The sequence below is a fragment of the Diospyros lotus genome, chromosome 11 (genome assembly GCF_014633365.1).
Source record: "Diospyros lotus cultivar Yz01 chromosome 11, ASM1463336v1, whole genome shotgun sequence".
Classification (NCBI taxonomy): Eukaryota; Viridiplantae; Streptophyta; class Magnoliopsida; order Ericales; family Ebenaceae; genus Diospyros; species Diospyros lotus.
In genome coordinates this window covers 16,745,264-16,761,259 of record NC_068348.1, presented here as the reverse complement: position 1 = coordinate 16,761,259, position 15,996 = coordinate 16,745,264, and the positions used below count along the sequence as shown (strand labels likewise).

General features: G+C 41.0%; 1 protein-coding gene across 5 annotated transcripts in view; it reads right to left on the bottom strand.

The window, feature by feature from the left end:
* Window positions 1-424: 424 nt before the first annotated feature.
* Window positions 425-15,996, bottom strand: part of LOC127813133 (probable lipid phosphate phosphatase beta) — a 33,813-nt gene continuing 18,241 nt past the window's right edge. Inside the window, exons 2-3 of one of the 5 annotated variants that reach the window (XM_052353913.1) lie at window positions 1,721-1,783; window positions 433-917 (exon numbers count right to left, since the gene is read on the bottom strand). In XM_052353913.1, the coding sequence (XP_052209873.1) occupies window positions 1,722-1,783 (62 nt within the window). In that variant the 3' untranslated portion in view covers window positions 433-917; window position 1,721. Of the gene's footprint in view, window positions 1,784-15,996 lie in introns of all 5 variants that reach the window. The other 4 variants (XM_052353912.1, XM_052353914.1, XM_052353917.1 and 1 more) reach the window with 4 other exon arrangements.

The window sequence follows — 15,996 nt, the reverse complement described above, 5'->3', positions numbered from 1 at the left end:
CAGACTCAGGCTCAGTCTCAGTTTCAGTCTCAGGCTATTTTGCTTGTATCTTTGTCCTAGTACTAGTAGGGTCGTAATCATAAGGTTTGACCAAGACTATAACTATGATGCTCAGCCCCTCTTCTAGGTTGGTCCAAATTCAGACACCATTGGTACAGCAGAGTCAGAAGATTATCTTCTTACGTCCATTATAGTCTTGGGTCCCTAGTAGCCTCATGATTCTTCCATGGCTTATCTCTCTCGCTCTCGCTCTCTCAACTTTATGGTATAATAAATGATGAAAGGCTGGACAAGAGGACGGTAAATTTAGCCCATAAACTCACAACAGCCGGACTGTGACAATATATTAGCCAAATAAAAAAAAAAAAAATTCAAAGTTACTCGTGATTATAGAAAATATCATTGCATTCATCTGACATGCATATTTGGATATATCATTGTATTCATCTGACATGCATATTTGGAGGAGCACCATTTTGCTTTTATACAAACTTGGGCAGTCAAATTTCATAAACATGCTTGTGTCCAAACAGAAATTTGAATAATTGGTTACAGAAAATAACACAGGCAATAACAAAATCCAAACAAAAAGGAGTGGCTGACAACTTCTTAAATATAGGGCCTATAACTTAGGTCTCAGTTAGTTCTGAGCCAGCGACTTATAAAGACCCAGGTTTTGAAGCATAAAATCACTGTCCTTTTTTGCGACAGAGTGGCACAAGAAACAGACCCAAAGTATGGTAAGAAATGGTAACCTTCGAATTCAGAGTGGAAAAGAACTAAAGTATCTTTCTCACCAATGCAATCTCCAAATCATGGGGCGTCCCACCGCTAGACAAACTTCACCCTTCATTTCCGCATCAGAAGAATAACACTTGATCTACCGACAGCTATTTCATCTCCAGCCAGCTAAATAACTGGGGGTCATTCATAAAGACAAAACACAAACAGGATAAAGCAATACCAGAGATTCAATGCCAAACAAACCAAAACCCATCGACTAGCAGTGCTCAGCCAATAAAGAGGACCCTTCTTAGGTCCAGCGAAGACACCAACTCTATGGCAATAAAAATTGTATTGTAAGTATATAGAGGATTCAGAGGATGCGCACCAGTATCTTTCTTTAGCAACAAATACCAGAAACAGACTTAACAACCACGATAATCATACCATCAATTCATACAAACTCAATCCATCAAAAATGCATGCCAGCCTAGGTTAAGTATCTAGCTTCCTTTGATCCAACAATCAGAATCAGACAACTTAGCCTAGAATTGAGGGTCCTTTCAGTCACCAAAAGGCCACCGGGTACCCACCTAATGTCAGCTCAGTTCAGGTAAAGAAGCATTAAACACCATCTTTTCTCAGTGTGGAAAATATTTCATAATCACAATCATAATGGACATGAGTGGTTGACAAAATAACAATCATTGTCAGAGCCAACCACGAGGAATCATTTTCATTTTGTCAAATTGAGCAAACAATATATCATTCAATCACTCAAAAACATCACCTCATCAGAAAAGCTTATGGCTGATTTATTAATGCATAGGGTTTGCATATGATGAGAATTGGCGCTCTATGTTTTTTCAGATTTCATGTTCATTGACTAATATTTTCAGGAAGGCATTGGGATTGCGTCTTTAGACAAATAACAAGGAAAACCTTAATGGGTCATGAAGATCAAAACGAACTTCAAATGGATGAGAAAGCTATTCACCTCATTGTGAAATTGAGATTAAAAAAAAAGTGGGGGTCAATCCAAGATCAAATTGCTTTCTCCCTGTAAAATTGACAAATAGATGCAGACTCTTCAGGGCATGTTCAATATCATTATTCTAAATTGTTTCAGTTTCTCAAAAGAAGCAATTAACATCATAAAGGCAGACGATATAAGTGTTCAATGAAACTATTTCCCCCAACTATTTCAAAAATTCTCCCCAAGAAAGGATATCTTATAAGGTTCCACATTAGTTTATATGTTTTTCAATGAATAATTGGGCCCATCCAAAAGTCAAATTAATATGATAGTCCTATTGCATTAAGCTCAAGAGAAAGTAAAATATGAAATGCAACAAATTGACCCTAAGATTCTTAAATATTGCCAGTTGTTTTGCATTAATGGACAGGCTAGTAAAAAAGGCTCAGAAGTCAGATAATTGATTTAGAACAATGCAATATTGATTTAGTCATCGAAACAGCAGTGCCCCAAGCATATATTTGCAACTAGATATACTCTTTAACTCTCACATCATATAGACTTGTGCTACAGAAGTTCTCAACATATTTCTCTACTTGTATCTGTAATTAGATGCCACTGAAAATTCCTGAGTGCTCCTGAAGAAAATTCATTTTTCAAACCAAGAGTGACCTATGAAATAGACAAAAAATTATGCCCCAAGAATACCTATTTCATCAGATAAATGTTATGATGAAACTATGGTCGATACAGTACCAAATCAACCAGCAAATGAGCAGCTGATTGCGGTGTAAATCCCAAGCCCTCAAGGACCCTAGCAAATGAAAATGAGGTTGTCTCCCAGGCAAAAACATACTTCTCAAGCAGAGAGAAAGGAGAAGAGACATATAGGTCTTATAAGATAATATGAAATTAGTAGAAGATGATAATTTCACCACTTATGTTTGAAAATCTCAGGCCACTCTTGATGGAAGAAGGAAGCCCAGGAGGAATTAGCCAATGTTACTACAGTGCAAGGGAATCAAGTTGAACATAAGAAACTACAAGCTGTTAGGGAATCAATTTGGAAATTATTCTGTATTTATAACTGGCCAACTGAAGGAAACACCTTCATTATGACTGCAGTCTAAATCTTTCAAGCACCTGCTATCTGAAGCAATTTTAAAAGTTTATCTTCCATGCTGCCACACACGCATCAGTTATGGATAAAATGCCAGGGAACACCTTTTCACCTTGGTTACATCATTCAGAGAGATTGGTGAAAGGCCAGTCATTGCATCTTGGCAGAAACATGGTTTATCACTACTATGCATGTGTGATAGAACAATGTATCTTTTCCGGTTACTACATTATAGAGATATTGTATACAAATTATATCTGAACACTCTCCCTCAAGTTGGAGCACAAGTGTTGACCAAGCCTAACTTGGTGCATATGTAGCTCACACAAGGACTTCTGAGAGACTACGCTACATCTGATGACAATGTTTTGTTTCTTGCTTTTCTAAGAGACTAGGTTACCACCAACAAATACACAATATTTAGATGTGGATCGCTTGTCACTAGGAGAGCCTGTTGTGACGTTCCTAGGGTTTTCCAAGGATGTAGAATGGAATTATGGAAGAGTTTGGGAGTGAGAGAATAGAAAGGAAGGGAGAAATAGAAGAAAGAGGGGAAATTCGTAAGAATGGAGGGAGAATTAGAAGAATTAAGAGAGGGAAACAAAATTCAAATTCATTTATAAGCTACCATTCTCTATTTCTGCAGCCTATTTATAGGCTGTTACATCTCTTCAGTTAGTAACTAATTGTAGGTACAACACCATAACAGCCTAAAGTACAACAAGGACAAATACATGTAACAGAAAAATCACTCCTATGCCCTTGGGGTCATGACAATCCCCTCTCCTTGAAAGGTTTCTTATCCCCAAGAAACTTATTACAACCGATCCATTGTTTCTTCATCCAATGCCCATCTTCACCATCTGGTTTCTTCTTCGCCTTTTCTTGTTCTTATCTCTCATCTTCATTTTCTTTCCCTTTTCTTTTTCCTCAACAGTAACAATACTATGACTTGCTGCAACACCAAGTCCAGCCATCCACCTCTTCCCTATTACCATTGAAAATGGTTCCAATTGATCTGTCATTCCTGTAACTGTATTATTTCCAATCATAGAAAGGAATTTAAATTTCTCTACAGGCCAAAATCTGATTTGATGTTGTAGCTCTCCAACTGAAATAGGAATAAACAAAACAACAAGAGTATCATTCCCCTCAACAAAGATTTCTTCTACCATCTTCCTTTCATCTTGTTTTGCTTTTTTCTTCTGCATCCTCCTCTGCTCCAGATCAAGAATATACTGCTGGAAGGTTTCAATGCGATCAATTTCTTCCAAACGCAAGCATCCTCCATCAATCTCTAACCAACCTTGAACTGTACTCCATTGTTCATCCACTTTGATTAAAGCATCAATTCCCTCACCATTGTCTAATTTTTTAGTTGGCGTTACCTGATCTAATGTAGGTAATTCAACAACTTCTTCTAGTCCTGGTGATTAAGGGTCTATGCCTTCACGAAAAATAGACTTACAATCTTCAAACTCCAAGGTTGGTGTAATCGTATCCTCTCCCCTCTTCACAACTTCTTTTCCTTCCTCATCTTCAGTAGAGCCCTCCTCAAGTTGAGAAACTTTTACTTTTTGATTGTTGGTGTACACCAAGGCTCACTTTGAACAGATTTTTCCTCCAGTGGAACCTCAATAGCTTCTTCAGCCTCATACTTCTCATAAGCTGCATGAACGCTATCTTCATCGCAATCTTTCTCTTCCAATGCTACTTCATCAACTTCTTGCAAATATAAACTGTGATCCCCACCAATATCCTTGCTCGATCACTCTTCCTTGGTGGAGTCTTTAGTTACAATTGGCTGGTCCAACTCCAATTTTTCCTCAAATTCCTACTCGACATGATTTGCAGCCTTAGAAGCTCCTTCAATTTGTTGGCTGCTAGCTGTTCTTAGTAGATCCGTTAAACTGCAACCCTTGCTTTCTAAAAATGGCTTCCAAGGCGAGTTTCTACAACCTTGCTTTCTTGGCTGCCTATTTCACGATTGCAAGCATCATCATCTTGACCATTAACCTTAGTTCGTCCCTTAGACCACTAATAAAACTTGATACAAAATAGTGCTCCGTCAGAGTTGGCTGAGTGCTCCACATTAGGGACCTTAGCTCCTCAAATCTAACTTGATAATCCATCACCGATCTCTCATGCCTTAATTTGTTGAACTCATCAGTCACATTAATCATGTTCTTCTCCCCAAATTGTTCATATAAATTTCTAGTAAAATCAGTCCGCTTGGCCTCCCTTTCCCTAGGCACTGGGGTATGATGGGGAGTGTGGGAAGATGATCCTCTTACCTAAATTTCCGGTTCCAAGGTCGGTAATTCCTTTACCTCTTGCAGGTCATAGGTCATAGGGAGGATGCCATGGGTTGAGCAGAATTAGATCAGCTACTTATCGGGAAGGAAAATCCGGTGATTATCAGAATTGAGGTAACAAAGACTACATGTTGAACATGCTGTGGATCTGCTACCCATGTTGCTCCATCGTCTCCCAATGCCTCTCCAAGTCTCTCTGCACTCCTTGAGAGGTAGCTAAATCCTCCTGCACATTTTCTTTGTTGGCCGCACTATCCTCCCAGTTGTGGGTCATCGCCTCACATGTTTGCGTCATCCTTGAACTCCCATGCCTCCATCCTTGATTCGAGTTGTTTCCTCCTGATCCCCCCGACCATCCTTCAGTTCTCGATTCTAAATGCGTCTTACTTCTTCAGATAATTTCCGATTTGGACCTAGCGGTGTGTAATGAACAACCAAAGCTGCTCCTTGGCCCGATCACCAATTATGATCAGAATTGCTGTAGATCAGCAATCACCCGACCTCTATAACAACTTCCAAAGACCACAAACTTCTTCCTGAAAATCAATTCTCTTCTCACCACTTCTTGCTCGCCTTCCAAAATTCGAGTTTGAATCAACGTTGGAGATTACCAAACCAAGAGTCATCCATTGAAAATTAATAATTGACAATCGCAGGCCTGTTCTGCTTCAGTAACTGCCTTCCTAAATCGTCCCTGGCTCGCTTCTAAAACTACTTCCGTTGCGTAATTCCTCTTCCTAAACTTGATTGAGTTTGTTCGGTCTTCAAGTTTGCCTACTATCAACTTCCAAATTCACCGGAACCTCTGCTTTAGTTACAATGCAGTAGCTAAGGACCGTCACCTTCCTAATTTCAACTTCTTGAGAGTTCTGTTGGCTCCCGTTGCAACTTCCTGTAAACTACCGACTCCTCGCCCAATCACCGTCCAATGGTTGAAGGACCACTCACTCCTTGAGTTCACCTGGATGACCAGGATCGGATCTACTCACGATCGCTATGGATTCAACAGTCCCTTCCTAGCTAACTTCCTTCTCACCCAATCACCGTCCAATGGTGGGAGGACCACCAGCTTTGATGTCGCTCCTTTAAAATCAGATCGACGCAACTCCTAGTAACCACCTGACACGCCACCGAGACCAATTGTCAGGTCCCGATTCTTCTTTGTTGGGCTCTGTTGCAATTGATAGATGTCGCTGGAATCCTTGAATTCCTTGACTTTGTTGAATTCGCTAGAATTACAAGAATCATTGTTTGATTGACGTAGTCACCTGTTGTGGTTAGACAATACACAATTCTGAGTTGCAACCTAAGTCACGATGTAGTAGTCGAGAATCGGCTGCTACGAATCTGCCTTCTAAAAATTTGCTTCACCTGCTATTTCCGAATCTCGATCAGCTCCAAATTTGCCTCCAATAATCACCTAATGCAACTACTCAGAATTCACCTAGATCCGATTCACCATTCTCAAAATCAAAATTTAGCAGTTTTGAGTTCGCCTCAATCAAACTACACATGACTGCCTATGATCATTATGCTCAAGAATTTGCTTCTAACACTCGCCTTCTCGACTCGCCTCAGTTGCAGTTAGCAATTGAGGACCATTGGCTCTGAATTTGCCTTGGTCAACTGCTAAAACTTCTAGATCATAGTTGAGAATCGTCAGCTCCGATACCAAATGTGACGTTCCTAGGGTTTTCCAAGGATGTAGAATGGAATTATGGAAGAGTTTGGGAGTGAGAGAATAGAAACGAAGGGAGAAACAGAAGAAAGAGCGGAAATTCAGAAGAATGGCAAGAGAATTAGAAGAATTAAGAGAGGGAAACAAAATTCAAATTCATTCATAAGCTACCTTCTCTACTTCTACAGCCTATTTATAGGCTGTTACATCCCTTTAGTTAGTAACTAATTGTAGGTACAACACCATAACAACCTATGGTACAACAAAGACAAATACATGTAATAAAAAAATTACTCCTATGCCCTTGGGGTCGTGACACCTGCCCAATCAAGTGTTGGTGTATCCCACAATATGACTACGATCATGATCCTTGTATAATATACCATGATCAAGGGCACCTTTAATATATCGAAGGATACGGATCACTGTGTCCCAATTGTTGACACGAGGTGATCCAAAAATTAACTTACTACACTTACAACAAATTACATATCAAGACGAATGACTGTAAGGTAGTTAAGTTTGCCAACTAATCGATGATAGCGCCTAGGGTCAGAAATAGACTTCCCTCGTCTTGGTAACAACTTGATATTTGGATTCATAAGAGTATCTAATGGCTTGCATCCAAGCATCCTTGTTTCTTCAAGCATATCCAATGCATATTTTCTCTGAGAGATATAGGTACCAATCTTTGATCGTGCCACTTCAATACCCAAAAAATATTTCAGGTGACCCAAATCCTTGGATTGGAAGTGTTGTTGGAGTGCATTTCCAACTCAATAATGCTCACATCATCATCCCCAATAATAACAATGTCATCCACATACACCATTAGAAGAATATGATGACCAGATTTAGAGCAATAAAAAATTGAATGGTCAACTCCACTCTAACTTAACCCAAACTTCATGACAAATGAACCAAACATTTCAAGCCAAGCTCGAGGAGATTGTTTGGCCATAAAGGGATTTCCGTAAACAACATGCCTGTTTAGACTCCCCTTGAGCAACGAAGCCAAGTGATTGCTCCATATAAACCTCCTTTTGTAAGTCATCATGAAGAAAGACATTCTTGATATTGAGTTGACGGAGAGGCTAGTTGTACATAGAAGATGAAGACAGGAGATCGTAAGGATGAGATTTTGGTCACAAGAGAAAAGGTGTCCCCATGGTCAAGGCCAAAAATATAAGTGTAGCCTTTAGCAACAAGTTGGGTCTTGAGCTAATCAACACGGCCATTGGGTCCAACCTTGATAGCATAAATCTAGTGACAACCAAGAATGAACTTACTCGAAGGGAAGAGGTACTAAGCCCTAAGTCCCATTAGAATGTAAATAGATATTTATTCAACCATTGCATCGTGCCACCCCAGATGAGAAAGAACCTCTGCAACATTGTTGGGAATAGAAACCAAAGATAAAGAAGGAACAAAGACATGATAGCCAAGGGACAATAAGTGATAACTAACAAAGTTCAAGATGGGATGCTAGGTAGTACAGCGATGAGTACCTTTGTGAAGGGCAATGGACAAGTCAAGATCAGGAGAGGAACTAGAGGAGGGCAGACTAATCGGCACAGAGGGTGAAGGCAGTGGTCCATTAAGATTAGATGTGGTATCCATGGATGCATCTATTATTGGCTTTGCCAGTGGGTTCACAAGTTGAGGATGACACTATTAGTTGTTGAGGTGTTTGGGAACCAAATTACATATGTCGTTAGCCTACCACCCAGAGATAGATGACCAAATAGAGAGTCAACCAGTGCCTCAAAACCTATTTAAGATGCCTCTGTTTTCTACAACCCAAGGGATGACATAAGTGGTTGTCCCTAACTGTTACAACCCTCGGGTAGAACTCACCCTCAAAAGCTAACTGTCAAGGGGAGGATGCCCAAGAGGTTATAAACCCTATACCAAGAGCTTAAACTTTCGATGTGGGACAAGTCCCATATCTTGCAGTGGACCATAATATACCACCACGCTCTGCAGTCCAGTGCCCACGACGACTGGTTGTGCACTAGCCACGACTAGTCCCAGACGAACACTACAATGCCGACGTCACTAGCTATGGTGAAGGTTGTGCGGGTGATCGAAGAAGTGCAGTGATAGCAGTGGTGAATTGGGATAAGGATGGCAAAAGGTACTAGAATGAAGCAAATGGAAGTGAGAATGGAAGCCATGGAGTTTGGGATGTCCCAGACCCAAGAGACGATGGTAGAAACTCGGGAAGATGTGGCAGTTATAAAGGAAGTAATGTAGGGGGATTCATAAAAGAATCGAGAGATCTTGGAGCAATATAAGGAATCCATGGAGCAATATGGGTAAAGATTGAATAGCATACTTAGCATGTTGTCCTCATTACCCCAGTTCCCGCTATCGCCGGATTTCCCACCACAAGGCAATATACCAAGAACTTGGGGAGATTTTAAGGCAGAGGAGTTTCCAAGGCAAAATTCCGAACCAATTTTGCCACCACAAGGCAATATGCCAAGAACTTGGGGAGATCTTAAGGCAAAGGAGTTTTCGATGGAACAAAGAAGTGCTGGTTAGAAATTCCCATCCCTTCCCTAATAACCACCCTACGATGCCAAGGTTGGAAATTCCCAAGTTTAATGGGATGAAGCCAAGGTGGTGGATTAGAAGGTGGGAACGATTTTTCCAGTTCTATAGGGTGGCAGAGGAACAAAAAGTTAACTTGGTTGCAGCCTACTTAAACGATATGGCCGATTCTTGGTTTCAAGGGTGGATACAAGATGAAGGAAATGGTGGGAATTGGGTAGAGTTTGTAGAGGGGTTGTGTAAACGATTTGGAGAAAGGAGCATGACAGATGTGATTGAGGAATTCAACAAACTTAAACAAAAAGAGAAAGTGGTATCAGAGCCGGCCCCATGCCTCCCAGTTGCAATCGTGTGGCGACAGAGGTAACGCCGGCATTACAGTGTTCATCTGGGACTAGTCGTGGCTAGTGCATAACCTGTCGTCGTGGGCGCTGGACTGCGGAGTGTCGTGGTATGTTATGGTTCACTGCAAGGTATGAGACTTGTCCCACATCAAAAGTTTAGGCTCTTGGTGTGGGGTTTATAACCTTTTAGGCACCCTCCTCTTGACAACTAACTTTTGGGGGTGGGTTTTACCTGAGGGTTGTAACATTGGCTTAGTGGTAGTACACAACTCTTGCCACCGCAGTTCCATCAAGATGACCCCATTTAAAGTCCTCTACGAATATAAACCACCCTTACCACCATCCATCCTAGAACCTACTACCAGTGTTCTAAAACGCGTTAGGCGTTAGTTGGGTGCCAGGCGGGGCCTAGGCAGCTTAGGAAAACTGTTGATTTTTTTTATTTTTTTTAACTTTGTGATGTAACTTGATGTTATTTTCAATTAAATCAAAGTTGAAAGTGGCATGAAAATATATATATATATATATCTAACATTTATATATTAGATATATATCTAACATATAAATAGAAAAGAAAATATATATATATATCTAATCTAACATATAAATAGAAACAGAAAAATATATATATCTAATATATTTAACATATCTAACAGATAACATATAAATAAAAAAAATTAAATACATAACAAACCCTAACAGCTAACACTAGCAACCCGCGCGCGAGAGACACAGAAAGAGAGAGAGAGGGGTCGGAAACGGAAGCGAAGATGGAGCTTGACAGCGGCGGCGATGGTGTTGATCCAGCGAGGAAGCGGTAGCGAGGATAGAGCTTGACGACGTAGAGGCGATGAGGAGGTCGCGATGGAGCTGGAGGCAGCGAGGAGGTACCGACAGCGTTGAGGCAGCGGCGGCATTGGGCTAAGAGGGTGAGATGGCTGAGAGGAGTAAGAGAGGCTTTGGAATCGACAAATGGTAAGATTTAAACCCAAAAATTAGGCATCCCAGGTAGCGCGCCCAAGCGGCTAGGCGTCGCCTATGCGTTACCGCCGCCCGATTAATTGGGCCAGCGTCTAGAGGGGCCGACCAGGCCATATTCGAGGCCGCCTAGCGCCTCACCGGCGCCTAGGCGGCTGCCTAGGCCGATTTTTAAAACACTGCCTACTATAGTGGCCACGGTGGACTCTTATCTTCAACAAAGGCAGACTATATTGAAGTTGCTTCAAAGGGAATTGGCTAATGCTAAAAATAGGGCCAAACATTTTGCAGATCGGAGGAGTGATAGGGAATTTGCAGTTGAGACGATGTTTATTTGAAATTGAGGCATGCCCATCTAAAGGCCCTAGCACAAGGTACGTCACTAAACTAAGCTCCAAGTACTATGGCCCCTACCCTATTGTGGCAAGGGTGGGGAAGGTAGCCTACAAGCTACAATTACTCGAGGACTCTTAGATACACCCAGTGTTTCATGTGTCCCTACTTAAATGATCAACCAAAAAGAGCCTAGTGAGTACAACCTTACCCATCCTACCCACTAAAGCCCATGCGGAGTCAAAACCCTCGGCCATCTTAGATAAAAGGTTATCTATCAGCAAGGAGCCCCATTGATACAAGTTCTGGTGCATTAGTCCAACCTACATCCAGAAAACAACATGTGGGAATATTTTCCAGACCTCATCTCACAATTTCCAAAGGTGGCGGGGCTACTCTAAATTTCTTGAGGCCAAGAAATGTGCTAAGGGGGAGGGAATTGTCATGATCATGGAGTTGTGAGTTGTAATTGGCGGGAAATTTAGTTAGGCAGTCGTAGCTTATTTCAAATACATCTACTGTTTGAATTTTGGGTAGCCAATTGGTGCCTTTTTCCCAAGCCTGGATCAATATAATTAGTAACTGATCCCACTCCAATAGACATCCATAAATATATTGATCACATTTCTCCTGCCTCTCTCTCTCTCTATACTCCCCTCATTTCCTTGTTTCTCCCTCCTTCCTCAATTCTCCCTGCTACAAAGGAGAATTCCCCAGTGTCAGATCCAACTCTAACAGGCCTTTCATCTTTTGATGGACAGATAGGCATTGAAGAGATAACTGATTGGATGAATGAAGTTGAACAGTTCTTTTAATATATTAACATTGAGGAAGCAAATTAAAAAAAGAAAAAAAGAAAAGAAAAGAAGAGAGGTGATAAAATTGGCCGCCTACAAACTCAAAGATAGTGCTTCTAGTTGATGTAGGTAGTTAGGGCTCTCATGTGGAAGGCAAAACAAGAATAAGATGTGAACATCACACTAAGTAGTGACAAAGGCCCAATTCATACCCTGACACTGAGAATATGACTAGATAGAATCAAAGATGCAAATTGGATAATAAATCCGTGACAATTTCTTTAAATTTCAAAAATTGTCAGCCTATAATGACTAGTCAAAGGAAAATCAGTCAGTCACTATGGAAGTGGAAGCCCAGTTGTCAGCCTGCAAGACAGAAAGCAAGTCAGCAGTAAGTTCATGAATGGGTTGTGAAACCAATATAAAAGACTAGTAACTCTAGAAGCAGTTTGTGCCAGGCAAAATCTAGTATAACTGGCCACAAAATTTGAGTTGTAGTTGAGTCAATGAGATTAGTCAAGATATTGTTCTAAGTGCTATCCCCAAAGGCAAGCTGTCAATCTGCAATGCCACGAAGACGATGCTGGTGGTAACTGCCTCAAAGCTAAATATTATGAGGAAAACGATCCTACGAGGTGGACCCATGGATGAATGGGTGTTTCTAGTTATCTAATGACCAATGTACACGCCATGGATGAATGGCTCTTGTGGACCCATGGATGAATAGCTTTGGAAGGACAGTCTCTAGATTTGTTGGGGGTCCAAGTCGCAGCAAAAAGGCCAAGGAATTCATGTATTTTGGAGCTCCAAAGGGTGTTGGCAGCAACCTTAGAAAATCTGCCCTTCAATGTTTCAATTTTCATGATTGGGCCATATCTCTTATTCTTGTCCTCAATGTCAAGTTAATTTTATTGGAAGCTGAAGCTGAGCATGAAGAAGACATTAAAGAATCAGTTTATTATGAATATGTTGAAGATAAGGGGGAAGAAATTGACTTATTACTTGTCCAAGGCAAAAGTCTTGCTGTACGGTGGATTTTATCTACTCCTAAGGTGGGTAGCACAAGAAGATTGGAGAAGACAGCAGATTTTGCATGAAGGTAACTTGTGGAGGAAAGGTTATTGATGTCATTAATGATAATAGTAGTACAGAGAACATTATATCAAAGCAGTGGAAAAGTAAAAACTTGCCATGGAAAAACATCCCCAACCTTACAAAATCTCATGGATATGGAAGGATAATGAAATACCTGTCACTTTGAGATGTTTGGTTCAATTTAACATGGGTGATGTCTACAAGGATGAGCCTATGAAAAATGAACCTGTGAAAGCTACTAAAGGGGACAAGGGTAGTTATTTTTTTCAAGCCCTACTTTGAGAAGATGACTAAGGAGTTAGGAGTTCTTCATGTGTTGGTTAAAAGAATTGTAAAAAATGAGAGAGTAGGAGAAGTTTGATATCCACCACAAGTTAAGACATTGCTTGATAAGTTTGTGGATATTGCAACCGAATAATCATCTAAATGGTTACCACCAGTGAGAGACATTCAACATGCAATTGATCTAATTTTAGGGGCTGAATTACCTAACCAGGCCAATATTGCATGCCACCAGAGCACAGGGCTCAAATACACTACCGAGTGGAAGACCTAATTGTTGAAAAGAAGAATTATAATCTGTTGGCAGTTGGCTTTTATCAATTGATTTATTTCATTAATGTTTTATTAATTGATTTATTTTATTAATGTTTGAGTTATTGTAATCTAGTAGGGGTCCTAATTTATAGGAGAGTAATCTACTCCTATACAATAGGAGAATTGTTAGGAGATTAAATAGTCTTAGAATTCTTCAAGGATTAGGAGTGTGTGCTATAAGTAAGATTGTATTCATTAGTTTTGGGATATGAAAAAGATTATTTCTTGTTTTTTCTCATGGTATCAAATCCAATTGTTTAGGGTTCTACAGCCTTCATTGCTGCTATCCTCAGTAGTGCCTCTAGGGTTTGTTTTTTTTCCTCTGGCCTTCATCGCCGGCACTCTCCAACTGGGTTCTTCAGCTGCCCAGCCATAAGCCGTCTCTTCCCTGCCTTCCCTTCTCCATTACTACCATCGCCGGACCTACCTCCTGTGAGCAGATCAGCCACCGTGCGCTGCCCAGTGCTGTCGCGTATCCTGTAGCCTTCTTGTCCTCTCTCTATTTCCACTGCAGTCACGCTGTTCTTTTCGCTGCCACCAGATCGGAAGCAGCAACTGCTGCCTCCAGCCCCCCTATCTTCAGCCCTGATCGCTGCTCCCTTGTTCATCCACTCGGCCTTAATTGCCGCCCCTATCTTCAGCCTTGATCGCTGCAAGTTGTCTCTAGCAAAGGAATGACAGAAAACTCAGATTCCAGCAGGAACACTGGAGAAGTAGCCACTGAAAATTATGTAGCAGGTGTTAGTTTAAGAGCTGGTATCGGTTTTGGGGCAGGAGTAAGTGAACTTCCCGGAATGCTACTACCCTATCAATTGGATGGTAAAAACTACCTCTAATGGGCGCAATTGGTTAAAACTTTCCTCAAAGGTCGAGGAAAACTCAGCCATCTTACTTCTCTTCCTTCGGCAGCAACTAATCCCAATTTCCAGGTATGGGATATAGAGGATTCTCTTATTATGTCGTGGCTATGGAATGTCATGCAACCTGATGTAAGTAAGAATTATATGTTTCTAAGTACTGCTAGGGAAATCTGGGAAGTAGCTAAGCAAACCTACTATAAAGTGCAAGATGCATCGGTTATATATAAAGTTAAAACTAAGATAAGTAGTACTAAACAAGGGGGGATGACTGTTACGGAGTATTACAATAGCATGAATGGCTTGTGGTTAGAATTGGATCAATACCAAAAAATTAAGATGGCGTGCAATGCTGATGCTGCAACCCTTAATAAGATCATGGAAAGGGATAGAACTGTTGAATTTTTGGCTGGCCTTGATTCGATTTTTGATCAAGGGTGCAGATTCTTGGCCGAGAGAAATTACCCTCAGTCAATGAGGTATTTGCAATGGTAAGAAGTGAGGAAAACAGGCGGGCAGTGATGCTGTAGGGGGCATTCACTAATGGATCAGCTTTAGTGTCAAACAAAGGAGAAGGATCAAGGCAGAGAGGTGGAAAATCAAGGGCACAAGGGCAGCCTAACAACAGAGAGGGACTTTGGTGTACATATTGCAAGAAACCTCGGCATACCCGAGATAATTGCTGCAAGCTCCATGGAAAGGAAGCAATCCTAAGCAAAATGGGAGGATTCCCAAGCACAGCTACTCAGGCCTAGCACTCAGTCCTATCTATCACAAAAGGGACAAGAAGAGGATGGAACTATGGAAAAGCTGGAAGAAAATTTTTCAGATCTCACTCTTCTCAACAATGAGGAAATCAGCAAACTGAAATCTTTTTTGAAGACCATACAAGATGATGGCAGCTGCTCCTTGGCTCATCGAGACCCTTCTGGTAAGCCCTCAGGTAAGTTTGCTTATTCTATAGTTTTTCCAGCATCAAACACTGATAGGAATGATACTTGGATCTTGGATTCCGGAGCTACAGACCATATGACACCTAACTCCCATGTGTTTACTACCTATCAACCCCTTAAGACCATGCATTGCTAATGGAAAAACAGTCCCTATAATCAGATGTGGCAATGTTTATCTAAGCCCAAACATAACCCTTAACCATGTTCTTCATGTGCCCCAATTATCAGCCAACCTCCTCTCTATTTCTCAACTCACAAGAAACCTACACTGCCATGCTGTTTTTTCTACTAATGGGTGTGAGTTTCAGGCAATGAAAACCGGGAGGAGGATTGGGGCTGCTAGGGAAACAAATGGGCTGTATTGCTTGACAAGGAAAGCAGCAAAGAACCAGCAACCAGTGGCTTGCTCCTCTCAAATTACAGCCAACTATCACCAAATATGGCTGCATCACTACCGGTTGGGTCACCCACCATTTTCTTTATTGAAATCTATGTTTCCTATTTTATTTCTTTCTTTAGATCCTAGTACTCTTCATTGTGATGTATGTGTTATATCCAAACAACATCGTGTGTCTTACCCAATTAGCAATAAACTCCATTCTATTCCATTTGCATTAATTCATTCTGATGTATGGGGTCTTTGCAAAATTCCTACCTATTCTGGGGCACGTTGG